Raw genomic sequence first — 27991 nt, 5'->3', positions numbered from 1 at the left:
AGGGGAGGAGGAGGGGGAGGGGAGGGCTGGCTCTCCCCGGCTTGCCCCCCCCAGTTCTGAGGCTCAGCCCTCCTCCGAGCCCACCATCTCGAGGCTCCCGGACTATAAGGGACCCCTGCAGTCCCCAGAGCTGAGGCCAGCAGGGGATGAGACTATGAGGCAAGCAGCGCATCGACCCAGGCCTCCTTAGGACCAGCCCAGCCACCCAGAAGCAAGAGAGCAGCAGCAGAGAGCGGAGCCGGAGATAAAGGACCACAGCGGACCACTGGGGATCACCCCCAGCAGCTCCTGAAGCCCCTGGCCAGGCTAAGGGGTTGCGACGGATGGCCAGACACACAGACACTGACAGACACACAACACCACCGATGCACACAGCTGCACGACACTGACACACTCAGATACAACCAGTGACAGCATCACATACTGCCACAGCCCTGCAATACAGACACCCACACACACAGAGAAACAACTGGCAACTCTGAAATGGGCAGACAGTGACACACAGCACCACCCCCCTCGACACAGAAGTGGGGGCACCCATCTTCCCGACTCACAAGACAGCATTGAGCTGCACGGCAGACCTGGAGACACACACGCACACCCTCACCCAGGCGCAGCTGTCGGTGGCCTCTGCACATCCTCCCCACCCCCACGGGGGACACCCTCGTTCCTCCACATACTCACGCACATACACAGCCACCAGCAAACATAGCTCACATACCCCTGGCTCCAGCTCTGGCAGCCCTGGTGCCTTCTGCAGCCTCCTTTGTGGGTGGGAAAGAGCTCAGCCAACCTTGGATGGAGCGTCGGTGAAGCAAGAGCTCAGAGGGGAGAGGAGCTGGCCTGGCATGACCCTCGCCAGTCCCCCGATCTGGCTGGGTGATGTCCCCCGGCCCGGGTTCTGGAGCCCCTTGGCAGTACCATGGAGCAACTGACAACCCTCCCACGGCCTGGGGACCCTGGAGCCATGGAGCCATGGGCACTGCCCACCTGGCAGAGCTGGACTCCAGGTCGAGGGGGTGAACTTGGCGGTGCAGCCCCAAGGGTCGCCGATATTCCTCCGGCAGCTCTGCAGCTCCAAGAACTGAGGTCTGAGGAGAGTTCCGAGCCCAAAGAAGCCCAGCGCTCCAGGCCCTTGGTGGGTACTGACTCTGAAGGAGCAGAGGCTGGTCTACCAAGCCTGGGCCAGCAAGCATCAAGCTTTGGACCCACCTGCCTGAGGCCAGAGGATGAGGAAGTAGAGGCTTTCCCGAAGGTAAGGGATCTGTGGGGGGCCGGGGTCTGCAGGGTGGGGGTCTCTCACCATGTCCTCCAGCCTGGCTGGGAGGTGAGGCCACGTATGCATCCCCACTGCCCACTTCTCCTCTCTTGGCCTGTCTGTGGGTCTGACTCTGTGGCTATCTGTCCTTTCTTCAACAAGCAGAAATCTTGGGGGCTCCGTTTCTTTCGGCATTTGTCCGTCCTTCTGACTCTCTCTGCCTGTCTGTCTGTATCTGGCCCTGCTGCTGCCCTGTCCCTCTCTGTGCCTCTCCCTGACAGTGTGTCTGTCTGTCTGTATCTCTTCCTCCATGAGTCTGTCTGTCCCTGGGGGCTGGGAGTACAGGGGGAGTGTGGAGGTGTATGGTAGAATCAGTAGAGGAAGCAGTTTGACGGGAGGGGGCTTTGGGCAGGATTGAGCCAGGGTTGAGCCAGGGTTGAGGTGGAGCAGCCTTCTGTAGAAGAGGGAGGGAACAGGACTTTGGGGGAGGGCAGGGGAGTCTGAAGGGATGGGAGTGGGAGCTCGAGCTGGCATTTCCCTGGAGGAGAAGATGGATAAGAGTGGGAAGGATCAGGGGAGAGCAGGAAGGTCCCAGGGTTGGGGGTGCCTGTGTGGATGGAGTACTGGACTGCTCCTTCGCCTAGGCCTCCTCTGGCCCGCTCTGAACGCCTGGGACCTGGGGGGAAACAGTTTCATCTCCATGTCTCCTTGGACCATGGATGGGGGGTGCTTCCACATGGAAGGCTCTGCTGGGTGACTGGGTTTTTGAGGTGCTGTCCTTGGTCCTTTCCCATGCCAGGCCAAGCTGAACATGGGCTTTGGGGACAGGCCCAATCTGGAGCTGCTGAGGGCCCTGGGGGAGCTGCAGCAGCACTGTGCCATCCTTAAGGAGGAAAACCAGATGCTGGTGAGGCTTGGAGACTGGGGTCCTGCGTTCTGGCTGGAGCCAGGCCCTCAGTGCCCTCCTCACCCCATGACCATCTCTCCAGGTGGGGGCTCCATGGAGGTGACAAAACCCAAGACCCAGAGAGAGTAAACCCCTGCCTAGAGTTGCCAAGGACCCCATTGTGAGCCTAGGGCTCTAGCCCAAGACCTGGGCAATTAGGACTGGGTCTGTGGGGTGTTCCCTACATGCCCCAATTCTGCCTGACCCCTTGTCAGAGAAAGAGCAGCTTTCCTGAGACAGAAGAGAAGGTGCGGAGGCTGAAGAGGAAGAATGCCGAGCTGGCAGTCATTGCCAAGCGCCTGGAGGAGAGGGCCCGAAAGCTGCAGGAAACGAACCTGAGGGTGGTGAGGACAGGAGGCTGCTGGCTGGAGGCTGGGCGACCAGGGGAGAGGGGAGCCAGGGCTGGGCCTAAGGGCTGTCTGAAGCTTGGGAGTCACAGACTCAGCACCTAGGAAAGCAAGAATCTAGGGGCTCAGGTGCAGGAAGGGCAGAGGCTGGCCAGGCCAGGAGGCCAAAGGTTTCTGGAGCTGCAGTGGGGAGAGAAGAGCTGGATGGGGAGGTTCCTGAGCAGGCAGGGAGCCGGATTTTGGATTACCACGTGCTGGTGCTGGCCGCAGCCTCCTGCTGAGCTCATCTCAGGGTACAGAGCTGAAGTGGGGGCAGGGATGAGACCCATCACAGTGGCAACCCCAAATTAGCAGCATCCTTTGGTCCTAGAATTGGACGTAGAGTTAATCCTTTCCGACTGCTGGGATGGGGTAAAGTGAGGCTGCTGGTTTTCTGAGACTCCAGACAGGGTGGAAGCAGGTGGCCACCTCCTAGGTTTTCATGCTAACTCCTCCTTTGGGAGGAGATGAGGAATGGCAGAAATGCCCCAGCCCTCGGGTGACCATTGGCCTTGCCCCTCCTCTGGCTAGGTGAGTGCCCCCTTGCCCCGGCCGGGGGCCAGCTTGGAGTTGTGTCGGAAGGCCATAGCCCGCCAGCGAGCCCGGGACCTCAGTGAGACAGCCAGTGCACTGCTGGCCAAGGACAAGCAGATTGCTGCCTTGCAGCGGGAGTGCAGGGAGCTGCAGGCCAGGCTCACCCTGGTGGGCAAGGTGCGAGGAGGCCCTGCTCACCTCTTCCATCTCGGCCCTGCACAAGGCCATCTGCCTGTGGTGGGATGCGGACAAGAAGTTAATGAGATGCAAATGAAACAGGAGGGTGGAGGTTGCTGGGAGTAGGTTCCCCTGGCAACGGCCCAGGTGGGAGAGGGGAGAAGGGGGTGGAGCCATGAGTTCCAGACCTGGGCGTTTCTGTGCCCCAGGCTTGAGGTTGTGTGCCGGTGGGTCTGGCTGTATGCATCCACACACGCGTTGCGTGAAGCGATGTTCACAAGGCATTTAGCACAATGCTGGGCACATTGAGAGCACCCAAGAAATAAGTTACTGAGAATGTCCGCATACGGGCTCGCGGGAGCATGTGGGCACACACGCATGCACAGGTACCCAGGCATGCATGCATGGGAGGGTGTGCACATTCCCGCGCATCCGAGCCCCTCCAGCAAAGCGAAGGGCTCTGCCGGGGATGGATGGGGCGGGCAAGGGTTAGGTCTGACTCCCCTCTCTGTCCCTGTGCCCTAACCTCAGGAGGGTCCCCAGTGGCTCCATGTGCGGGACTTCGATCGGCTGCTGCGCGAGTCCCAGCGGGAGGTGCTGCGGCTGCAGAGGCAGATCGCGCTGCGCAACCAGCGGGAGACGCCCCCGCGCCCGCCGTCCCGGCCCCCGGGTCCTGCTCCCCAGGCCAGAGCAGGGGCGCCGGCTCCCGGGGCGCCGGCTCCCGGGGCCCCGGGAGAGGTGAGCGCCGGCGCAAGGGCAGGTGTGTGGGTGCGTGCAGATGAGGGGTGGGGAGCGACCACCGGGATCTCCCCTGCACCGTGCTCAGAACCCTAAGGACCCGGTGGTGGCGTGCGCATTCCCAGGGCCTGGGGAGATTTCCCGTCCTGGGCAGGGTCCACTTCCAAGCCTCCCGCGCTCGTACCTGCGCCGTGGCCTCCCCCAGGGGCTCCAGGGTTCTGCCCTCCGTAGGCCTGTGCCCAGCGGGGCCAGACCGGCCGCCCGCCCCTGCCGCGCTGCCAGTGGTACAGCCCGGCCGCAAATCCCTGGTTGTCCTGGCAGCCGCCCGGGGCCCAGCCCGCGCTGCCTCCTCCCGCTGCCGCCGTAGAGCGGGGACGCCCCCGTCAGCGCCCGCCTGGCTCGCCAGGCCTGACCCCGGCTACCCGGGCGGCGGCGGTACGTCCGCCCCAGCTCCAGGTACAGACGACCCTCACTGAGCGCGGGGCTTAAGCAGCCCGTCTCGAGGGCCAGGGACCCACTCCGGACCCCCAGAACTTAAGGGTCTGGCTTCTCTCCATCATCCTAGGTGGGCAGCAAGTAGGTCCCTCCTCCTTCTGGGAAGAGGGCTGGGAGGAGGGACCCGGTAGTGATCTGATAGTGAGCAAGACCTCCGGGTAGGGGGGATGCTTCTTGCTCAGATTTTGTCTCTCTGGCTGGCCCTGGAAGGGAGAGGCACCTCCCATCAAGACCTGTCCTCCCCCAAAGTTTGCACGGATAAATGGAAGGTGTGGTAGGGTGGGCTTGGGGGAAGCCAGGAGGAGGGTCTGGATGGGCCCCTGCTGCTCTAGGCCAAGCCCAGGTTTGGATGACACAGAACCCCTATCTTGGGGAGCACCACATCCCCGGGGGCCCAAGCAGCCTCCTAATTCTCTGCCAGTCGCTGAAGGACACCCAGGACAGTTATTGAGTGCAGAGCAGGGCTGCTGCTGAAAGCTAAAAAGGGAAAGCTTTGGCCTGGATAGAGGACCCATCTCCCAGGGCACACGTGGGTCCCAGGATCTCAAAGCACTTATGGCTCCAGGACACAGGGGTGCAGCCTTTGTACTCCTACATCAGCTGGAGAGGATGGGAGGGGGTGAGCAGACAGTACCCCTCTTTGCTCTTCCTAGGCAGGGACCTCTTGCTGGCTGGGTGATGGAGTGGGAACCTGCCCTGGGCAGGCTGGGCTGGGGTAGGCTGCCCTGGGGCCCTGTTCTCAGGTGTTGGCCCCTTGCCTCTGGGCATTTCTAGGCCACGCCCCAGGAGGATGTGGACAACCTACTGGTGGTTCTAGGGGAGCCAGAGAAACAGCAGAGGGTGCAGCAGCTGGTAAGTCCTAGGTCAAGGGTTGGAGGCAGCCTGCTGAGGGCAGATGTACCTTCCCACATGAGGAGCCCTTGGTTCTGACCACACAGGAATCGGAGCTCAGTAAGAAGCGGAAGAAATGCGAGAGCCTGGAGCAGGAAGCCCGGAAAAAGCAGAGGCGATGTGAGGAGCTGGTGAGCTCTTGAGGGCAGCTCAGAGGCGGCTCCTCCCTTCGCCCAGGCCAGCCAGGTGGTGGGCTCCCTCTCAGCTCCGCTTCTGCTCCTCCTGCCCTCAAGCACACCTTTTCCCTCCTGCTCCTCAGTGCTTTCCTTTCCTGGCTGGCGCAAGTTCCAGCAGGGGAGGAAGGCCTGGCCTGGGAGGAGGGCAGGGTCCTCTGTGTCGGGAGAGGGGGGATATGAGTGCTGGGCCTCCTCCTAAGAGCTCCTCTGCCCTGCTCAGGAACTGCAGCTGAGAGAAGCGCAGAATGAAAATGCCCGCCTGGTGGAGGAGAACTCCCGGCTCAGTGGGAGAGCCACAGAGAAGGAGCAGGTACCAGTTCTGACCAGGTGCCGTGGAGACCTGTGCTCCCCTCAGGGCCCCAGTCCCCAGCCAAGGGGCTTTCTCCTCCACCCCTGAGTCGGGATAGAGGACTGTTCCCGCTGTGAGGACACTGGTGGGTCAAGGCTTACCCACCCAGCTCCCTGCCACTGTCCCCTTGCCAGGTGGAGTGGGAGAATGCGGAGCTAAGGGGCCAGCTCCTGGGGGTGACACAGGAGAGAGACTCAGCCCTTCGCAAGAGCCAGGGCCTGCAGAGCAAGCTGGAGAGCCTGGAGCAGGTGCTGAAGGTGAGGGGATGGAGCAGGTCCATTCAGCAGGTGCTGAAGGGGAGGTTGCTGGGCCCTGGCACGGGGAGCAAGTGGGACAGTAGAATGTGCTTAGGGAGTGACACTAGCTCTGAGGCCCGGGCCTGGAGCTGCCAGCTGCTTGCCTTCTCCAGACTCAGTTTCCTTTATACTAGGGGGATCTGCAGCAGATGGTGTTGGAAGCTTCCTCATCTTAGATCTTCTCTAGAAACGGCCAAGTGAGGGCTCTGGCCTTGACTTGATCTTGTGTTTCAGCACATGCGGGAGGTGGCCCAGAGGCGGCAGCAGCTGGAGGTGGAGCATGAGCAGGCTCGGCTCAGCCTGCGGGAGAAGCAGGAGGAGGTCCGGAGGCTGCAACAGGTGGGGCCGCCGTGAGGGAAGCTGGTGGGCTGCGGAACAACAGCTTTGCCACTCACTCATTCAACAAGCATTCACCGTGTGCCTGGCACTGTGCTAGGCGGTAGGGAGACTGTGGAGAACAAAGACCAGGTCCCTGACTGTCAGCAAATTCGCAGATCCATGAGTGAGCTGATTTCAGACACTGATGAGCAAGGTGGTGGAGAAGAACAGGGTGATATGACAGAGTGACTTGGGATGGGGTGAGGAGCCGCTTTAGAGTTCATCAGGATGACGATTGAGCTTGCCAGGTGGGAGGAGTAGATGCACATGCTCTGTGGATGGAAGAGCTGGAGGAGTCTGAGACCAGTGTGGCTAGAGGACAGCAAGCGATGGGCAGTGTGCAGGGAGCGGGCCTTAAAGGCCATGGGAAGAGTTTGGGTATTCTGCTCTGTGAGTGGTTAGAAGCTCTTGAAAGATCCTAAGTGGGGGAGTGACATGATCTGAGTCATAATTTTATAGGATCACATGGGTAGTATTGCGGAGGGTGGACTGTGGGAGCAGGCACGGAGTGGGGCCTGGGCGGGAGATGGCCGCTTTCTGGAGAGGGATGCACGCAGTGGAGGTGGAGACAGGTGCCTGGGTTTGGGTTGTGTTCTAGAGATAGAATTGACAAGGTTCTGGCCGGGTGAGGTGGCTCACACCAGATCACTTGAGGTCAGGAGTTTGAGACCAGCCTGGTCAACATGGTGAAGCCCCGTCTCTACCAAAAATACAAAAATTAGCCAGACATGGTGGTGTGTGCTTGTAATCCCAGCTACTCGGGAGGCTGAGGCAGGAAAATCACTTGAACCCGAGAGGCGGAGGTTGTGGTGAGCTGAGATGGCACCACTGCACTCCAGCCTGGGTGACAGAACAAGACTCCATCTTAAAGAAAAAAAAGAATTGACGGGGCTCCCTGTGGGATTCCAGTTGAATCCCTTCTCTGTCAGCCATTTGCTGTATAAACCCTGGTGGAGGGTGGGGCTTTTCACACCCCAAAAGGTGAAGGATGAAGGGGCAGCAGATCTGAGAGGTCGGGAATCCTGAGTGCCGAGTTCCCTTTTTGGTCATGTTTGGGCTGCGTGTTAAACATTCAAAGGGAGCTGTCCATGGGTCGGGAATCCTGAGTGCTGAATTCCGTTTTGGTCATGTTTGGGCTGCATGCTAAACAGTCAAAGGGAGCTGTCCATGGGTACTTGGATACATGAGCCTGCGGTTATGGGCAGGTTGGTCTTGGAGCTATTTGGAGCCATCAGGGTGCTTAGTTGTAGGAGTACATGGGAGCCCTAGGGAGAGAGTAGACAGTATAAACTGGGCCCAGCACTGGCTCCAGGGGCACCCTAACATTGAAAATAGGGGGCAGGGAGCAGGCAAAAGAGACTGAGAAGGAGCATCCAGAGAGGTAGGAGGGAAACCGGGAGGATGGTTGCCCAGGAAAGAGGGGAGCAGAGACAGGTCACGCCTCTCCTGGACCCCTTTGCCTTCTGGTCTAAGGTATGGTTGAGGGTGGGTGTTCGGGAGGGAGAAACCCTTCAGCCTCCCGCTTTCCTATCCCTCTCTCCTCTCTCCTTACCCTTTTCTTTCTCCCAGCTTCTTCCTCCCCTGCCTCAGTCCTCTCCCCGCTCCCTCCCTCACATCCCTCTCTGCTCCACCCCGTTCCTTATCCTTCCCTCCAGCATTTTGGTTCCTCCCACCTGTAGGCCCAGGCGGAAGCCAAGAGGGAACATGAAGGGGCTGTGCAACTGCTGGAGGTAGGACCCCTGGAAGTGGCCCCTGTTCCACCATCTTGGGAGGAAGGCAGGGGAGCGCCAGACGGAGCTGGGATGGATTATGGCGGTGGGAGAGGGGTTGCAGGAGGGGCTCTTAAATGCTCCACGGCCTGGGGGAGTTCCATCCACCATTGGCCTAGTTCTCAGGGTGGGCACGGCTGACAGGGGGCTCCTAAGCCTGGTGGCAGCAGCCTCCCATTGCGGCCACTCCCAGAGGCTGCCTTCACCCCGAGATAGCCTTCCGTTTAGGGACGGTTAGTCAGTCCAGGGAGCAGACTGGAGGGCGTCCACTTAGGCCCCCTTCTCCCCCGCCCTCTCTGGGTTAGCGACTCACAGGCTCAGGGGTCTAACCTGTTCTCTGCTTCCTTTCCTGCCTCAGTCTACCCTGGATTCCATGCAGGTAGCGCCCCACTCTCTGCTTCCCCACACCTCTCTAGGCTGGCTGAGCTGCAGCTCCTCCCTCAGGCCCAAGCAGTCCTACTCTCTCCTCCAGCAGAGAGGGTGTCACGGGGAGCAGACCTGAGAATCCAGAGGGGGTGGGGTTCCTACAGGACAAATGCCACTGTCCCCTCCTCCCAGGCCTGCCACCGCAGGGCCTCCCCTCTCTAGCCGCCCTGAGCATGAGGAAGTTCATCCCCAGTCTAACTCAGGAGCTCTCCCTATTGGCCAGAGAGAGACCCTGCTTTTGGACTCTCCTCAGGCCTGAGAAAACTTCCCGGGCGTTGGCCCATTCCCATCACGAAGACATCTCTGCTTCCCTGTGCCACTTCCTGGCCCCTTCTCTGAGGGAAGGGGTTTGGGTTGCTGACTGTGGGAGGGTGATGGGTGGTGGAGCTGAGAAAACTCCCAGGTGACGGTGGTGATGATGGGGTGGGAATGATCCCTGATGGCCTAGAAAGTAGCCAGAGGCAGAAGTGCCATTGCCTCCAGCCCGAGGGTTGGCGAGTGTGTGGCAGGCCCAGCCTTTGCTCTGGAGGGGCCTGGGGTGAAGATGCCCCAGGATACCGCCCGGAACTTACCCCTCAGCTCTGATGCGTTCAGGGCAGCGGCAAGGCTGGTGCCGAGGCCTGGGGCTGGGTGAATGGATGTGACCTGAAACCCAGTGTAGGGCTGTGTGGAGATGGCATGGGCTGGCACTGGGCAGCTTTGTGGGGCCTGGTGGCTCATGGTGGGTCTTGGCCAGGCCCGGGTTCGAGAGCTCGAGGAACAGTGCCGCAGCCAAACCGAGCGCTTCAGCCTCCTGGCTCAGGAACTCCAGGCCTTCCGCCTGCACCCGGGCCCCTTGGATCTGCTCACCTCTGCCCTGGACTGCGGGACGCTTGGAGACCACCAACCACCTCCCTGCTGCTGCTCCACCCCCCAGCCTTGCCGGGGATCTGGCCCCAAAGGTACGGGGGGCACCAGTGGTATTGGCCTGGAATCTCCAGGCCTGGGCTTTTGTGTAGAGCAGGGAGTTCAGAATCAGAGAAGTCCAACAAGTCATCCAAAGTCACACAGCAGGTTAGAGTTGTGCCTGGCTAGAACCAGGTTCTGCTGGGGAAAAATAGAGTCCAAGGGAGTGACTGTCCAGAGTCTAGCCCAGGCATCTTGGGTCATTGTTCTTCTCCTTCCAAAAAGACCTGAATGGTCAGGGCTAGGAGTTGGCGCTAGGAGTCAGTAGCAGGTAGTGTGGTCTTGTGGAGTAGGGGCTTGGGAGTCAGTTGGATCTGGTGGTCCCAGCTCCACTTATCTGACAGTCACTTTGATTTGAGAATGCGGCTTAACCTCTCTGGACCATAGTTTTTTAAGCTGAAAGACAGGAATAATTAAATGCATCTCATCGAGCTGCTTTGATGATCATGTAAAATAATATATGTAAACCTCTATTTAGTAAGTTTCTTGCTAAATATTTCCCTTTTTGTAAGGAAGCCCGGCTGTGGAGGGCCTGGCCCCCATATCCAAGAAGCACCACCCTATCTCCCTGGTCCCTCCTCAGGCCACAGACCCCAAGCCCACGTGCCATCTTCTCTTTAGACCTTGACCTCCCGCCGGGCTCCCCCGGGCGCTGCACCCCAAAGTCTTCTGAGCCTGCCCCTGCTACCCTCACTGGGGTCCCTCGAAGGACAACCAAGAAGGCAGAGTCTCTCTCCAACTCCTCCCGCTCCGAGTCCATCCACAACAGCCCCAAGTCATGCCCTACACCTGAGGTTAGTGCTGGGGTGGGGCCTGAAGTTCCGGCTTTGGCTTGGGGAAGGGGGCAGGGCAGGTGGCTCTGACCTCTTCTGGGATCCCCGGGAGTTGGGTGGCAACTTCTGGGGTCTCCAGTTGGGAGGTAGGAGGCCTGTGGATTCCTCCTGTGGGCGAGAGGCTCAGGTGGAGCCATCCCTGCTCTCCACGGCCTGCCTACGAGCCCCACCTGGGGCCACCCCACCTGGGACCACCCCGGGAGGCCCAGGGAGGCTCTGGAGTGCTGGGCTGGATGGAGGTGACACTTGGTCACCAGGATCTGCATAATGAGACTGTTCCTAAGAGCAACTGTAGTGAAAGCAGGTGGTTGTGTGAGAAAGAGCACATGCTTCAGGATTCCAATTCCAGCTTTGCCTTAGGCAAGTCACTGAGCCTTTCTGGGCTTCGGTTTCCTTATCCGAATCTTGGAGCTAATAAAATCTGCCTTCTAAGGTTGTAGTGAGGGTTAAATGAGTAAGGAACGTGCCCGTCTCAGTGCTGGGCACACAGTAGATGCTCAACAGGGGGCAGCTGTTATTATTACTAAGTTCCTGGGCATTACTCATAGCTCATCTCATCAACTCATCCTTCTTTCTACCCAAAAACCCCAGAAGGTGGAGGGGGCAGGTCAGGAGCAGCTCTGCGAACCAAACATTCAGAAAAGTGTTAGAATGCAGCCCTGGGCCTCTACTGCCCCCTGGTGGGGTAGAAGGGTGGTGCCAGCTTCGGATGTGGTCGTGGAGAGGCTGCCTGCTTGTTCTCCTTCTCCCAGGCATTGGCAGAGAAGAGAAGACAGCCTGTTCCCAGGCCACTGCAGCAATCTCAACAGTGGTCTCAATCAGGGTGCCCCGAGGCTGGGGTGCCCTGGGGTGTGGGAAGTAGACAGCAAGTTCTGAGTTCCAGAGCTGAACGGCAGAACACTGTCACTTGGCTAGAAGCAGGGACCTCTCAGGTTCCTTCAGCCTCCTTGCTTCCAGCGATTTACCCTTGGGGTGCTTTGCCAAGGTTTTTTTTTTAGTTTTTTTTTGAAAATTTAAAATTTTATTTAATTTGAGACAGGGTCTCGCTCTATGGCCCAGGCTGCAGCGCAGTGGCGTGATCTCGGCTCACTGCAACCTCTGCCTCCAGGTTCAAGTGATCCTCCCACCTCTGTCTCCCAAGTAGCTGGGACCACAGGCGTGTACCACCACACCCAGCTAATTTTTGTATTAGTAGAGATGGGGTTTTGTTATGCTTCCCAGGCTGATCTCAAACTCCTAGCTCAAGGGATTCACCTGCCTCAGCTTGCCAAAGTGCTGGGATTATACGCATGAGCCACTGCATCTGGAAACTTTGCTAAGTTTTTACCTTAAGGAGCCAAACTGCTATTGACATCCACTCCCCATGCCAGCATGGTCTGTGCCCCTCTGAGAGGGGGGGAGTGGCCTTATTTCCTGGAGGGTGCAGTAAAGGCCCAGGGAAGGGTTAGAGTTATCACCACTGCCTCTGCCCAGGGCAGCTGGGCTTTGCCCAGACCTGCTTCAGGTACTGAGAGGGCATCAGGGGACCCTTCCCACTGGCCTCGTGCAGCACGGACGTACTCCCTTTCCGTCCTCAAAGCAATAGGTCCTCTGGCTCAGCCTGGAAACCTGCGCGGTTGGCATTGGACCCCAGGCCCTGAAGAGGAATCAGCGCTTTCTGTTTGCCCCCAGGTGGACACAGCCAGTGAGGTAGAGGAGCTGGAGGTGGACAGCGTCTCCCTGCTCCCAGCCGCGCCAGAGGGCAGCCGGGGAGGAGCCAGGATCCAGGTCTTCCTAGCGCGTTATAGGTGGGTCCCTCACCCTCACCGCCCCGAACTCGCCCTCAGCATTTGGGGTGTATGCAAGGAGGGGGCTGGGTGGAGATAGAGGCCTCTGGAAGTGGTGGGGGTGGTGCAGGACCCAGTGGGCCTATTCATATAACCTAGTTAAGCCAGAGTTGGTGCGGTGAGGGCTCTGATTTGCTAGCAGTGGACAACCACAACCAAGTCTCCATAGAGGCTCAGTGCAGTGGGGGAGAGAAGATGCGACGTGGGAGTGGAAAGCAGGTCACTCTCCTCCTCCTCTGTGCCTCCCCCAACAGCTACAACCCCTTTGAGGGCCCCAACGAGAATCCAGAAGCAGAGCTTCCGCTGACAGCTGGCGAGTACATCTACATCTATGGCAACATGGATGAGGATGGCTTTTTTGAAGGTAGGAAGATAGTGGGGGTCATTCTGTCCATTCCCCTGCCTTTGAGCCCATGTTCCCAAAGACCTCCATCTGTCCGTTCATCCATCCATCCTCTCATCCTCTCTGTCTAGCGTGCTCAGCCCACCTTAACACTTTGGACTCAGCTAAAAGGCATACAGAGACCTGGTGGCCATTGGGGAAAGAGAAAGAAGGGGATCTGGCTCCAAGCAGGGCAGGACAGCATAGTCCAGTTGGTGGGGAGAGCGTCTCAGGAGATTTTGGCTAGATTCATTTTGTGTGGATAGTCAGACAATGGCAGTATTTCACACTAGTGGCACCTGAGGTCAGGTTTGCAGCATAGATTTGATGCTGGACTCCAGTTAGGTATGAGAAGGAGGAATCAGGGTAAAGATCCCAAGGGAAGGTGTATGTGAGCAGTTAGCGGCTGTCAGGGCCCAGGCAGGGAGTGAGCTTCAGGCCAGTTCTGCAGCTCCTGTGGGGAGTCAGAAGGCTGATGAGGGAACTAAGACAGAGACCTCATTGAGACTGGGCACCATGGGCCTGTGGAAGACATGCCCTTGGGAGACTCTCTCGGGGTGGCCGTGGCCTGGGTACCAGCAGGCTGAGTCCGTCAGCAGCAGAGAGGATGACACTGTGTAGAGAATTGGAGCGGGTATGGACAGGGCAGGGTGAGAGCCACAGCTGTGTGTAGAGATTTAGGAATGGGCTTAGCTCTGAATCTGCAACCCTGGACGCTTGGGAGCCCGCTCAGCTTCTTTTCCCTGGGTCCTCTGCTTTGTTATTTGAGGAGCTACTGGGACTCATGGCACCTGGCTTTGTGCACTTAAACTCCCTACAAGGGTAGATTATGAAAATCAAGATTAATAAAAAGCTTTCAGGAAAACTATACTTTACAAATGAAGAAAAAAAACCCCAATCAAAAACCAAAACCCAAACACCTTTTTTTGGAGGGGGACCGCAAAGGCATAAGTATTAACTAACCACAAATGACTAGAATTTGAACTCTGCGATCTGGGATAAACTGGGATAGACGTAAAGGCCCGTAGACCACTGGGGGTGAGATGCCGTATTCCCTGTCCAGCCTTAGCTGAAGGACTGCTTCCTCTACGTCCGGGCCACCAAGGCTGTTCTCAGCCGTGCAGGCTTATGGAGCCTGTGCCTGCCTCTGGCCCAGGCTCCAGCTTCAGCCCTGCAGGCTGGAGATCCTCTTACTGTGAAGACCCTGCCTTTCATCTCCACTCCACAGTGCTAGTGCTTATGATCGCCTCCTAGGGCTGCAGGAACACATTTCCATGGAGTGGCTTCAACAATAGACATTGATTCTCTCACCAGCCTCTTATGGCGGCCAGGAGTCTGAAATGAAGGCATTGGCAGAAGTGCGTGCCCTGTGGGGTCTCTTGGGGAGGTTCCGTTCCTTGTCCCTTTCAGCTTCTGGTGGCTCCAGTTGTTCCTTGGCTGATGGCCACCTCACTCCAGTCTCTGTGTCTGTGGTCACCATCGCCTCCTCCTCTCAGTGTGTCAGGGTTTCTCCTCTGCGTGTCTCTCTTATAAGAATGCTTGTCGTTAGATTTAGGACCCACCCAAATAATCTAGGATGATCTCATCTCAAGATCCTTCACTTAATTACATCTGCAAAGACACTTTTTCCAATAAGGTCATGTTCACAAGTTCCAGGGATTAGAACATGGACATATTTTTGGGTGGCCACCATTCAACCCTCTACAGTGTTAACTGTATCACCGAATTTATTGACAGTCCCTATTGTTTCTTCAAATTTCCTTACTTTTTTTTCCCCTAGCATAGGTAGAGAGAGAGAGTGGAGGTGGGGGGCACAAATGACTGTTGGGGAAACTCCAGGCCTCTCTGCAGCTCAGACCTGCTTACACTCTCCCCTCTGCCCTAAACCCTGGCTCGTGCTCCCTGTTCCTCCCAATAAGGCACACCAGCTACCAGCTGTCTGTTCCCTGAGATTTTTTTTTCTACTTTAAATTGGCCGTGACATGACATGCTGGGTGCCCAGCTTCCTTGATATCCCTCAATCAAACAACAACAGCAAATGTTTTAAAATACTTTCTTGTCAAGTCTTCAGCAGAACTGACACAGGTAACAAAACGTAATAATTGGTGGCTGCCTGGATTGACTGCTGTCAGTCATGCTTCTAGATGCAAGCTGCTGGGGTCCTGGTCCTTCCGGAACCTACCAGTGACTCTTTTCACTAGCACTTACTTCCTTTATCTCTAAAGATTCCTTCCCTTACCCTGCTGAGTTGGTTCCCTCTCTCTCCCTCTGTGGATATCTGCTGTTCACAAAGGGAAGTTGAGGGACACCCAGCTCCTACTCCTCAGGCCCAGGTAAAACTCAATCAGCAGAATTTTTTTTTTTTTTTTTTTGAGACAGCATCTTGCTCTGTCGCCCAGGCTGGAGTGCAGTGGCTCAAGTATGGCTCACTTGTAGCCTCTGCCTCCCTGGTTCAAGAGATTCTCCCGCATCAGGCTCCTGAGTAGCTGCAACTACAGGCATGCTACAACTCCCGGCTAATTTTTGCATTTTTTATAGAGATGTGGTTTTGCCATGTTGTCCAAGCTGATCGCAAACTCCTGGGCTCAAGCGATCTGCCTGCCTCTGCCTCCTGAAGTGCTGGGATTATGGGCATAAGCCACCAAGCCCAGCCAGTTTTCTCATCTTAACCTGCTTATTTTTAAAACTTTAATATGAAATTATTATTATTGCAATTTTTAACACAAACGTTTTTTCAAATGTATAGATAGAATGGCACAATGACCACTTATATACCCACTACCTAGATTCAACAATTGTTAACATTTTTGCCTATTTGCCTTATCTATATGTAGATTAAAAATTATTTTAAGGCCAGGCGTGGTGGCTCACGGCTATAATCTCAGCACTTTGGGAGGCTGAGGCGGGCAGATCACCTGAGGTCAGGAGTTTGAGACCAACCTGGTCCACATGGTGAAACCATGTCTACTAAAAATACAAAAAATAGCTGGGCATGATGGTGCATGCCTGTAATCCCAGCTACTTGGAAGGCTGAGGCAGGAGAATCACTTGAGCCCAGGAGCGGAGGTTGCAGTGAGCCGAGATCGTGCCATTGCACTCCAGCCTGGGCAGCAAAAAAAAAAAAAAGGATTTAAAAAACATCATGACATTTTACCTTGAAATTCTCAAATGCTTACTTAGAACATGATATTCTCCTCCATCCTTGCAGCCCCAGCATTACCTGGGAGCTTATTAAAACCAAGAATCTCAGCCCCATCCAGACCCAACTGAGTTAGAATCTGTATTTTAACAAATTTCCAGGTGATTCATGTGGATATTAAAATTGAAGGAGCAGTGTCCTAAACAACCAGAATGCTATTATCAGACCTACCTCTATCCAGGTCTTTACTGCTCTTGCCTTTTAAAAGAATTGACAGTGAAATGTTGATTTGAATAAAATGCTTAAGATCACCCACTAGCAGTTGCTAAAATGCATTTATTATACCATTCTTTCTTTATCCCGTCTCTGTCTTTCCCTGCTCTGTCTGTTCCTGTCCTCCTCCTGCCAGGCGAGCTCATGGATGGCCGAAGGGGCCTGGTCCCTTCCAATTTTGTAGAGCGTGTGTCGGACGATGACCTCCTGACCTCCCTCCCTCCGGAGCTGGCCGACTTGTCCCACAGCTCAGGCCGTGAACTCAGTTTCTTGAGTGTGGGTGGGGGTGGCAGCAGTAGCGGGGGCCAAAGCAGCGGGGGACGGAGCCAGCCCAGACCCGAGGAGGAGGATGCAGGGGACGAGCTCAGTCTGAGCCCATCACCGGAGGGCCTGGGCGAGCCTCCTGCTGTGCCTTATCCCCGCCGTCTGGTGGTCCTCAAGCAGCTGGCCCACAGCGTGGTGCTGGCCTGGGACCTGCCTCCGGAGCGAGTGGAGCTACACGGCTTCCATATCTCTGTAAATGGGGAGCTGCGACAGGCCCTGGGGCCCGGGGCGCCACCCAAGGCTGTGCTGGAGAACCTGGACCTGCGGGCCGGGCCCCTTCACATTTCTGTCCAGGCCCTGACCAGCCAGGGCAGCTCCGACCCACTGCGCTGTTGCTTGGCGGTGGGTGCCCGGGCCGGAGTGGTACCCAGACAGCTGCGGGTCCATCGGTTGACAGCCACATCTGCTGAGATCACCTGGGTGCCCGGCAATAGCAACTTGGCCCATGCCATCTACCTCAATGGGGAAGAGTGCCCACCTGCCCGCCCCAGTACCTACTGGGCCACCTTCTGCCACTTACGGCCTGGCACACCCTATCAGGCCCGAGTGGAGGCTCAGCTCCCACCCCAAGGGCCCTGGGAACCAGGCTGGGAGAGGCCGGAGCAGCGGGCTGCCACCCTGCAGTTCACCACACTCCCAGCAGGTATGTGGGCTTGGGCCCTGATGTCCAGAACACCCAGGAGACCAGGCCACGGTGATGGAAGAAGGGGACCCTGGTCTTATCTGCGTTATCAGGGAAACGGCAAATTGGGCAGATATCTCTGATGGGGAGTGTCCTGCATCACTGGGTCTTGTGACTCCCTGCCCCCAGGCCCGCCTGATGCCCCCCTGGATGTGCAGATCGAGCCTGGGCCCTCCCCTGGGATCTTGATCATCAGTTGGCTCCCAGTCACCATTGATGCTGCTGGCACATCTAACGGTGTCCGAGTCACAGGCTATGCCATCTATGCTGATGGGCAGAAGGTATGGCTCTGCCCGCTGTACCCTGGGAGTGGAGGTGGGTCCCTCCTTGCTATGCCCAGAGGCCTAGGCTCTCTGGCCTGGCACAGAGATGCCCAGCCCCTGGCATTTGGGCACCAGGAAGCAGATGAGTTAAGAGCATGGGCTTTGGCAGCACATAATGGATTTTAGAACTGTTCCACCACTGAAGCCATGGGCCAGGAGGACGCAATGAGATGGGTCATGCAGAGGGCTTAGCACCATGCCTGGCATAACACTAGCTGCCGCTGCTGGCAGTGTGTCCTCACGCTTGGCTGTCTCAGCCTCTGCTTCTCGTCTCCTGCCCCTCCGCCCTGCAGATCATGGAGGTGGCCTCGCCCACGGCAGGCAGTGTGCTGGTGGAACTGTCCCAGCTGCAGCTGCTGCAGGTGTGCCGCGAGGTGGTTGTGCGAACCATGTCGCCCCACGCCGAGTCGGCGGACTCCATCCCAGCTCCTATCACTCCTGCCCTGGCTCCGGCCAGCCTGCCAGCTCGAGTCTCCTGCCCCTCACCACGACCAGGCCCAGAGGCCAGAGCACCCCTTACTTCAGCCTCCCCAGGGCCTGGAGACCCCAGCTCTCCTCTCCAGCACTCTGCTCCCCTTGGAACTCAAGAGCCCCCAGGAGCACCCCCTGCAAGCCCTTCCAGAGAGCTGCCAAAAGGGGTCCACGAGGACCCTCCAGCACCTTGCTCCCAGGTACCCTGTCCAGGGAGAGGGGAGCAGGTGCTGGTTGGGAGAGGGGCCTGGGCTTGGGCCCTTCCTCAGTGCCCTCTGTTCCAGGAGGAGGCTGGGGCAGCGGTGCTGGGCACCTCAGAGGAGAGGACAGCCACCATGTCCACTCTGAGTGAGAAGGACCCTGGCCCCGCAGTTCCCTCACTGGCTGAGCAGGAGGCCGAGTGGACTGCAGGAGAGGCCTGCCCGGCCCCCAGCTCCGCCCAGGGAGCACTGGCCTCACAGGGGCTGAACACAGAGATGTGCCAAGGAGGAGACCCAGGGTCTGGGCTGAGGCCCAGGGCTGAGGTAGGGGTTCAGGGACACACTGTGTCACTTCAGAGGGCCTGCCTGCCTACCTTCTGCCAGCCCACATCTGGCTTTCTCTGCCTGTCCTCTGCTCTGGTGCTGCTCCGATGCCTTTGCTGTGCCGTGTGTCTGTTTCTCTTCTCGGATTTCTCTGTCCCATGTGGCTCCCGTCTCCCTTCTCCCACCCTGCCCCCCACCCATTGTGTACGTCCCCCATTTAGGACATGGCTCTTTCTCCCTCTGCCAAAGGACCCCTGTTATTGTGGCTGGGGCTGACCCTGCCTAGAGCCCCCTGTGCCGCCTCACTGCCCTCCCCATCTCTCCTGCCTTGCCTCGCCTCTTGCAGAAGGAGGACACGGCAGAGCTCGGGGTTCATCTGGTGAACTCCCTGGTGGAGCACAGCCGAAATTCAGACCTGTCAGACATCCAGGAGGAAGAGGAAGAGGAGGAGGAGGAAGAGGAGCTGGGTTCCAGGACTTGCTCCTTCCAGAAGCAGGTTGCTGGCAACAGCAACAGGGAGAATGGGGCCAAGGTAACGGGGTAGGGATGGGGTGCTGGGCCCCAGGCCTCAGACTCTGGGGCCTCCACCCTGCGTATCAGCAGCTGCTCTGACCGCCACTGAGTGCCAGCAACATTGTAGGTCTGTGGCCTGGGCCCTGTCCTAAGCAGGAGATGGGAAGTGGCCCAGAATCAGCCTCTGCCCTCATGGAAGGAAAGGGGAAGAGGAGGAGCTCATTTCGGCACCTTCCCTCCAGCTCACCAGATTCAGCTCCCTGGCCAGGGGAGGCTGGTGCCACCTAAGATCCTTGTGCTGGGAGCTTCTGGGGAGGGGATGGGGAGGCCTCCTCCTCAATGCTCCTGTCCCACAGGGGCTGGTGGCAGTTCCTCGAGTGTGTTCCCTGATTCTTCCTTTGGCTCTCTCTGGATATGTGTGCAACTTTGGGCCAGCCACTGTCCCTCTGGTTCTTTCCTCTTGGAGGACGCTGTGGGAGGGCTGTGGTGTCGTCCATAACCCCTGCCTCTCTCCTCTTCCCCACACATCTCTCTTCCCTGCTGCTTTCTACTCCCACCCCCTCACCTCCACCAGTCCCAGCCCGAATCCCTTTGTGAGACTGACAGCGATGAGGAGATCTTGGAGCAGATCCTGGAGCTGCCCCTCCAGCAGTTCTGCAGGAAGAAGCTATTTAGCATCCCCGAGGAGGAGGAGGAAGAGGAGGATGAGGAGGAGAAGCCAGGGGCAGGCTGTTCTTCCCGAGATCCTGGCCAGCCTGAACCTGCATTGCTGGGGCTGGGCTGTGACAGTGGTCAGCCCCGAGGACCTGGCCAGTGTCCCTTGTCTCCCGAGCCCTCCAGGGCTGGAGACTGTCTGGAGGACATGATTGGTGGAAGCAGCCGGAGGAGAGGAGTGGGCTCCCCTGAGAAGCCCCCAAGCCGCAGGCGGCCTCCAGATCCCCGCGAACACTGCAGCCGACTTCTCAGCAACAATGGGCCCCAGGCCTCTGGACGACCAGGCCCCACGAGGGAGAGGTGTGGCCTCCCTGTTATTGAGGGCCCCAGGACTGGACTAGAGGCTAGTGGGAGAGGGCGGCTGGGCCCTTCCCGGAGGTGCTCCCGTGGCTGGGCCCTGGAGCCTGGCCTGGCCAGCTGCCTTTCCCCTAAGTGCTTGGAAATCAGCATTGAATATGATTCGGAGGACGAACAGGAGGCGGGCAGCGGGGGCATCAGCATCACCAGCTCCTGCTACCCCGGAGATGGGGAGGCCTGGGGCACAGCAACCGTAGGAAGGCCCAGGGGGTCTCCGAAGGCCAATTCAGGCCCCAAACCTTACCCACGCCTCCCGGCCTGGGAGAAAGGGGAGCAAGAGCGGAGAGGCCGCAGTGCGACGGGCAGAGCCAAGGAGCCACTCTCCCGGGTCTGTGCTCACTCCCCGCCTTGGGCAGCCCCTGCCTGCTGCCGCCTGGTGGCCCTGCTTGCTGCCCACCAGCAGCTCCCATTCCACGCTGCCACCTCCATCAGCAGAGGTGGGCGGGGCCTCCGGGTTCCCCCAGCTGCCTCCTCCCACCCACATTCCACTGCTTTGCTGCTTCTGCTGATCAGAACTGGGGTGCACACTACTCATTCTGTCACTGGTCGCCGGTTGCGGCCTTTGGGCAGGGTTGCCCTTTCCTCTGCATAGCTGGTTATGGCTTCAGGATGCTGATGTGATGCCAGGGCAGGGTCACTTGCTCTGATGCTGACGGGAGGCCCTCCTCTTGCAGGCTCCTCAGCCAACTTGAGTCCCCTCTACTCCACTCATCTGCTTGGGGGCTGGGGCTGGGGCCTCCCCTCCACCCTCCCTCCCACTGTGGGGGTGTCGGAGGTCTCCAGCAGGCCCGACCGGCCAAGGCTCCAGGAGAGGAATGCTGTGCTCCTGCGCTGCTGTGCTGCTTACGCTGCTGGGGCAGAGCTGGGGCTCACGGGCCTTCCAGAGGGATGGTTTGTTACTCCTGCCATCTGTTACCCTCTTTTTGCAGGCGACAGAGACTGGAGAGTCCAGAGGGCAGGACGGCTCTGGGCGGAGGGGCCCCCAGAAGAGAGGTGCCCGAGTCCCCAGGCCAAGCATTGCAGAGCTGGGTGAGCACCTGATGGGGGTTGGGCTAGAGCCCGTGGGCCAGAGCTCACTGTGTCATGGCTCTCTCCACTGTCTCCACAGTCCCTGTGAGGAGCCCCTCGGAAGCACTGGCTTACCAGCACCTACCTGTCAGGATCTTTGTGGCTCTATTTGACTATGACCCCGTGTCAATGTCGCCCAATCCCGATGCTGGAGAAGAAGAGCTTCCCTTTCGAGAGGGTCAGATCCTGAAGGTGACTGATTCTCCATCGGGGCTCGGAGCGCCAAACGCCAGCTAGGTCTTCCTTCTTCTCTCTTTTCCTCCACTGGAGGTATCACTGAATCATGGTAGAGAACACGGCTTCTAGAGCAGATGATGTGGGTTTGGACCCTGACTCTGCTCCTTCTAGCTGTGTAACCTTGTGTATATTACCCAGACCCTCTGGGTCTCAGTTTTCTTGTTGGTAAAATGGGGTTAATATTAGTGTCTACCTTACAGGGTGGTTTTTGGATTAAATGATTCAATGTACATAAAGTGCTTAAACTGCCAGGCACACAGGCAGCACAATCTACCTATCATTGCTATTCTTATTATTCCTCCAAGTATTGATTGAAGGCATGTTGCTACTGCTCTGAGGTTAAGGAGATCCAGTCCGGGGTGGGTGAAGGGCGTGGTGGTGTAGACAGTGGATGGGATGACACAGAAAGGGCTGTTTTCTCCTGTCCCCCGGATCATGTTCTTTGCTGTCTTCCCTGTTTCCCATTCCATAGTCTACAAAGGGAGAGCATTCTTCTGCAGTTCCAAATGGGGTGCTGCTGGGCTCGGGGCCTGGGGGCACAGGGAGCGACAGAATTGGCTGAGACCACTGGCCTTTGCCTCCAGGTGTTTGGGGACAAGGATGCTGACGGCTTCTACCGGGGCGAAGGTGGGGGCCGGACAGGCTACATTCCCTGCAACATGGTGGCTGAGGTGGCTGTGGACAGCCCTGCCGGGAGACAGCAGCTGCTCCAGCGGGGTTACTTGTCCCCAGATATTCTCCTCGAGGGCTCAGGTATGGCCAGCTGCTGTCCCTCACCCGCCTCCCACCAGCCCCCTTCCAACTCCATCTGACCCTGAGCAGTCAGCGCATCTGGGGTGCCCCACTTACCCAGACTCTAGCAGAGCCCTGCGGCAAGGCGGTCAGTCGGCACGTGGGCTGGCGTCGTGGGGTGGGTGTCTGTTGCTGAGGGGAATTCGGCCATGCAGCCAGGAATTTTGGCTCCTGTAGGTCGGGTGGGGCTCTTGTCAGGGATGGGAGATGAATGCCCTTGTGAAACAAGCTCAGTAACCCAGCACGGCCCTGAGAGGAAACTACAGGGTACCGATTCTGTCTCCCCCACACCTCCCCTGCCTCACTTTCTCTCCTATTTCTACCTGCTTTCCTGGATCAGGGAATGGTCCCTTTGTGTACTCCACAGCCCGCACAGCTGGGCCTCCTCCCAAGCCCCGCCGCTCCAAAAAGGGTGGGTAAGACCCCATTCTGTCTCAGGTGCTGGGAGGGTGTGTGTGCAGGTGGGTGGTGCTGCTTGGCTGTCTGGGGAGGCGCCTGTGGGGTTTTGAGCAGGTAAAGGGAATCAGGGCAGACCACTCACATCCCCTGCCTCCCGCGGTGGGGGGCTTTGTTCTGGTGGGGATGAGGGATGGTTTGTGGCGCTCTCTGTCCCCACAGGCACCCGACCGTAAAATCTGTGAACCCCGGAGCTTGCCATTTTCCCTTTCTGGGTGTTAGTTCACCACCACACTGAAGGGTTGTGCAGGTGTGCCCCCAGCAGCCTTCCCTGCCCGCCTCCTTGCGTGTGGGCGAGCGTCCGGCCTGCTCTGCAGCTCCTGCAGCCTGGGCGAGGAGGTGGGATGGGGCTCACAGTCTCGTTCTTTCCACAGCTGAGTCTGAAGGCCCTGGCCAGCCCTGTCCAGGTGAAGGAGTATCCCCGGTGGGCCCGGGAGGCTGGGGAAGGAGATAGGGTGGGTGGCTCCTCTGACCTGGCCCCAGGGCTACAACTAGTGGGGATGTGGTGACAGGGGGGTCAGCAGGGGTCCCGTGCAGAGGACAGGGTGAGGTATAGTGCTCTCCAGTGAGTCCAGCATCTTCTCCTCCTCCCCCTGCAGGCCCCCACAAGCTGGTCCCCTCTGCTGACCTGAAAGCTCCCCGCTCCATGGTAGCTGCATTTGACTACAACCCCCGGGAGAGTTCCCCCAATATGGACGTGGAGGTGAGGACCCTCAGATAGAGCCCAGCGAAGGGGGTGGTGGCAGAGCCTTCCTGGGCCTGATGCCACCTCTTGTTTACCACAGGCAGAGCTGCCCTTCCGGGCAGGGGACGTCATTACTGTGTTTGGGGGCATGGACGATGACGGTTTCTACTATGTGAGAACATTGTTGGGGAGGGATATACCACACCCCAGTCCCCCAGCTTCCCAAGGGGGCTCTCCCAGAGCCAGGGAGGGGGATGGGCAAGGGAGCCTCAGGAAGTCAGGAGGAATGGAGCATGTCACCTCCCTGGACAGTGGTTTTGGCCCCAGCTGTTCCCCAGGGGTATCAGGGTTGAGGGGCAGGGCTAAGCCTCTGCCCTGATCTCAGTCTCACCAGCCTGTCCCCTCCAGGGGGAATTGAATGGACAAAGGGGCCTGGTTCCATCCAACTTCCTGGAGGGCCCTGGGCCTGAGGCAGGTGGCCTGGACAGGGAGCCCAGAACATTCCAGGCTGAGAGTCAGGTCAGTGGGGAGCTGGACTCCCAGCTCAGCACGGTGGTGTACCCTGCTGGTGGGGTGGGGGGGCCAGGGAGTGTTGCCGCAGGGGTGCAGCTGGGGTGATCATGCAGGTAAGCACTGTGTCCCTTGAGGAGCCAGAGGGGAGCCCCACCTGGCAGCTGCCCCCCAGTATGTACCCTCTGCAGAGGGGTGATAGCTGTGACCCTGACCCCCAGGCCATCTGACCTAGCTGCCAACACCTGGGGGCTGACACAGGTGAGAGGGCCCTGAGGAAAAGGACCCCTCTGGCCAATCAAAGCTCTTGTTTCAGGCACTCCCACCCTGGGGGGGGGAGTCTCCCTGCCTCCCAGGTGCCTTTGGAAGCCAGTTGCCCAGCCAGGCCCAGCTTCCTGGGTTCTCATTCCTAGAGCTTGCCTCTCCTTGGGGTGGGTGGAATACAACTAAGCTTCCACCCTCAGAGGGCAGGGAGAGAGAGTGAGGAGGCCAAGCCGCAGCCAGAAAACTCAGGGCTTCCCTGTGCAATTGATCTAAATGCAAAGGCCTTGGAGAGCAGGGCCACTCCTGTGCAGGGCCACCTGGCGGCCGGGCGGAGACGACGCGGATTTGTCGGTAACCCATCTCCTCTCTTTGTTCCCTGTCCTCAGAGAACGAGGAGGAGAAGAGTCCAGTGCTAGATGGAGATAGATATATGTAGAGAGAGAGCAACATGTAAGTGGGGGGACTGCCCCCCGTGTGACCCCCCACCCCCACTTGACCATAATCAGACAGTGCTCCTTTGTCTCAAATACTGGAGCTGACCCAGCTTTCCCACTGTCTTCCAGGGAATGGCGAGGGAGATCTTGCCATGTGCCAGATTTGCATAAAGAGTCATCCCTCCTCATTCCTGCTCCTCTTGCCTTGTCTTTACGCATGGCAGAGCCAGCTGTCATAGGATTACATGTCATCTTAGTGTGTGATGTCCCATATTAGCTGATGCCTCCTATTCTACAATATACATGGCTTGTAGAACATGGTGTGCCATCCACATTATTCCTCCTCAGTGGTATTATGATGCTGTGTGACTATGGCATTATAATATTGTAATTATTACTGGTGCCAGGGTGACACTGTAAGGCCACCAGTAATAATAGGCTTCCCACACTTGTCCTCGGCATCGTGACCTGTTAGGGTGATCAGATGCATGATTTACTGCCAACTCTCAGTTTTCTCTGCTTGGGGGATAAAAGGGGAAGTTTGGCCAGGCGCGGGGGCTCATGCCTGTAATCCTAGCTACTTGGGAGGCTGAGGCGGGAGGATCATTTGAACCCTGGAGGTCAAGGTTGCAGTGAGCAGTGATCACGCCCCTGCACTCCAGCCTGTGTGACAGAGCAAGACTCTGTCTCAAAAATAAAAAAATAAAAGGGAAGTTTGAGTAGTTTAAATCCATAAATAACCCCAAGCCATTATTCTCTGGGGCTCAGAAACCTCCTTTTGTTTCCACAACAACCTCTCCCTCCTGGATATTGTGGAAGAAGCCCTAAGGGGCAGTGGGAAGGGCCTGGGGCTCCCCAGCGGCCGTCAGCTCAGGCTGGTTGGCAGTAGATGATTTGGCCACATCGAGCAGGGGGTGGGGGCGGGGCCTCAGCTGTGCACGCACTTTCCCTGCCCCTGGCCTGGGCTCTAGGGTTGGTTCTGGCTGGGAGCCTGCCAGGCTCTGGGCAGCGAGTGGGAGTTGAGGAAGGGAAGACTTGCAGACTGGCAAGAGCTGACAGGGCTGTGCCAGGTACAGGAGGTGAAGGTGGGATGTGGGGACATAGGTGTGGGGGCTTTCTGGTAGCTTCTCTGTTCGCCAAGCTCCCTGGCTTTATTCTCTAAGGAGTGCCGTCTGGGTGGACTTGAAACAGAGAGAGTGGCTTGGGGATGCAAGTGCACTTAGGAGGAGATTCGGCAAGGGAGAAGATGCTAAAGCCAGGTGTAGCCTCCGGAGCCTGCGGCGGGGACCGAGTGGTGCCCCAGTGTGAATCTCTCTGGGTCCTGGCCTCCCTGCAGTCCTCTTAGGGTCCCTTAAGGGAGAGTCCCAATCTTCCTCCCCATGGAGTGGGCACTGGCTCCACTCCCTGAAGGCCTGTGGGGGCCACATCTGCTGGGTTTGGGGAGACGCTCCTTCTGCCTATGAGGGGCTGTGGAAGCTACCTTCTTTGCCAGTGACAGCTGCTTCTAAGCAGTCCTTGTCCTTGCGCTCCTTTTTTTGGGAGGGAGATGACATGGAGAAGTTGGGGGCACCCATCCTGAGGGGCAGGTTCTGAGAACTCTTGGGCTCTGCCAGCCCTGCACCCTGTAGGGAGAAGGGAAGGGGCCTGCCCAGGGTCACAGCGAACAATCCAGAACTGAGACTGCATCCCATGGGACTCCCAACTCAGTGCTCCCTCGGCACCACCCTCCCCATTCGCCGCCTGTGCTGTGTGTGTCTGGCAGTGGAGGGAGGTGAGGCCCTGGTTCTCGCTCATGGTTCTGTGACATGGGAGGCTGCAGGCCCCTGAGGCTGTGGATTAAGGGGTCAGGGGATCAGGAGGGAGTCAGACACTGACCTTGCTCCTTCTGTGTCACATTCCAGGACTGGGTCTGTGCCACAAAAGGACCCCTCGGCCCCCCAGGTGGGCCTCGTGCCCCCAACCTTGGCAGGTCCCCCAGGATTGAACATGGGGGGCTCCCGGGCAGAAGCGAGAAGGTGCGGGGTCTCTTCTCCAAGGGGAAGCAGCTCCTCAGGAGGCTGGGCTCTGGGAAGAAGGAGTGAAGCTGTGGCCCATCCTGCAGGAGGAAGAGGCCGGAGAGGCCCCCAGATCACCACCTCTGCTGAGCAGGGAAGGCTCAGACTGGGCCCAGAATCCCTGTTCTTCTGCATTAACACTGTGGCACTCAGAGGGAACCAAAGAGCCTTGGTGAAGGTCAGGGCTCCTTAAACTCTCTAGAGAAGCACCTTCCTCCTCCAGGAGGGGAAACTGAGCCCACAGTGAGTATGTAAGTTGGCCAAGGTCACTGAGCCAGGACTGGACCCAGGACCCTTGTGTCCTGGTCCACCCACCTCGTCTACTAGTGTCCCACCGTGCTGGGCTAGTCCCTTCTGCCACCCTCCCCAGTCCCAGACGGGCCCTTAGGGGAGAAAGGAGCCTGTGCTCCCCCGCCATGGCTCTGGCTGTCCTGATCATGTCTTCCCTCCCCTGAAGGAAAGTTTGCACTGGATTCTCTTGGAGGCCCACCTCCCCAGTGGGCAGGTGGGTGGAGCCGTGTATATATGTACATACTCAGTGCCTCAGTTCAGCTTCCTCCACCTCACTTCCACCGCACAGGCCCCAGGCCTGGGAAGGAGAAAGGCCAAGCCAAAGCGGGCCCCACCCCGCCCCCATCGTGCTGCACCCCTCCCTGTCGGGGCCTCCTGGCTGCTGTGTGGTCTCGCCTGCAAAGACCCTGGGGCCAGCGGGCCAAAAGCAGGAGTTGGGTTTGCCTTATTTTGCTCATTGGATTCAACTTCTCTTTTGCATAGTTTTCTTCTCACCCCTGTTGGAGTCCAGGGGCTGGAGAAAAGGACAGATTTATGCAGCTATTTTCATACATTCCCTGTTCAGAGTGGGGTAGGGGGTTCTCCACCCTTACCCTACCCACTCCATCCCCCATCCTCTGCTGGGTGAGGGTCTCTTTGCATGTTCCCTTTGCTGTGGTGAGAGATTGTTTGATTGAACCCCCCACCCCCACTTTGGTCTTCAGGGGTGTGGAATGGTGGGGGAATTTGTTTAAAAAGACATTTTATTATAATAAAGTCTATTTTCACAAAATCTATGCTGGACTCTACCTGGGCAAAAGACCCCTTGGAGGGGTGGGGCATGCTGGGCTTTGGACTCTCGACTTCGGACCCCAGAAGTTACATCCAAAGGGTAACGGGCAGAAACTAATCAACACCAAGAGCTTTTTAATCCTTTTCCTAAGAAGAAGGTTTGGTAGCTTCTTGAGCCCGTGGTCACAGGGCCAGGTATTTGCTACTGGGATGGGGTTGTGGAGGGAGAGGGGACAGGGGAGACACAAAGAGGGAGGGCATCAGTTTCAAGATGGCGGTGGCCGAGCACAGTGGCTCATGCCTG

At 58.0% G+C, this 27991-nt stretch overlaps 1 protein-coding gene across 3 annotated transcripts; it reads left to right on the top strand.

Annotated features, from left to right (window-relative positions):
• TSPOAP1 (TSPO associated protein 1) lies at nucleotides 1-27688 on the top strand. Of its 3 annotated transcripts, none has more exons than XM_012445535.2 (32): nucleotides 1-1255; nucleotides 2058-2165; nucleotides 2420-2548; nucleotides 3122-3301; nucleotides 3833-4039; nucleotides 5309-5386; nucleotides 5473-5556; nucleotides 5822-5911; nucleotides 6085-6207; nucleotides 6481-6585; nucleotides 8304-8354; nucleotides 8752-8772; nucleotides 9556-9760; nucleotides 10386-10558; nucleotides 12269-12384; nucleotides 12678-12787; nucleotides 16354-17184; nucleotides 17353-17504; nucleotides 17840-18217; nucleotides 18302-18541; nucleotides 18888-19073; nucleotides 19629-20453; nucleotides 21055-21154; nucleotides 21234-21385; nucleotides 22015-22183; nucleotides 22563-22634; nucleotides 23053-23085; nucleotides 23278-23381; nucleotides 23464-23535; nucleotides 23772-23882; nucleotides 24524-24587; nucleotides 26473-27688. In XM_012445535.2, the coding sequence occupies exons 1-31, from the start codon at nucleotides 923-925 to the stop codon at nucleotides 24551-24553; spliced, it is 5568 nt and encodes a 1855-aa protein (XP_012300958.2). In that variant the 5' UTR covers nucleotides 1-922; the 3' UTR covers nucleotides 24554-24587; nucleotides 26473-27688. The 3 variants fall into 3 exon arrangements, with proteins under 3 accessions (XP_012300958.2, XP_064234465.1, XP_064234466.1); XM_064378395.1 differs by lacking the exon at nucleotides 26473-27688 and adding an exon at nucleotides 26185-26450; XM_064378396.1 differs by lacking the exon at nucleotides 24524-24587 and having other exon boundaries at nucleotides 26473-27686.
• Nucleotides 27689-27991: the final 303 nt, after the last annotated feature.

This window comes from Aotus nancymaae, unplaced genomic scaffold (assembly GCF_030222135.1).
Source record: "Aotus nancymaae isolate 86718 unplaced genomic scaffold, 86718_ANA_hifiasm-v0.15.2.pri h1tg000018l, whole genome shotgun sequence".
NCBI classification, from domain to species: domain Eukaryota; kingdom Metazoa; phylum Chordata; class Mammalia; order Primates; family Aotidae; genus Aotus; species Aotus nancymaae.
Note: the sequence above shows the minus strand (reverse complement) of the source record. Positions and strands in the feature narration are given on the sequence as shown.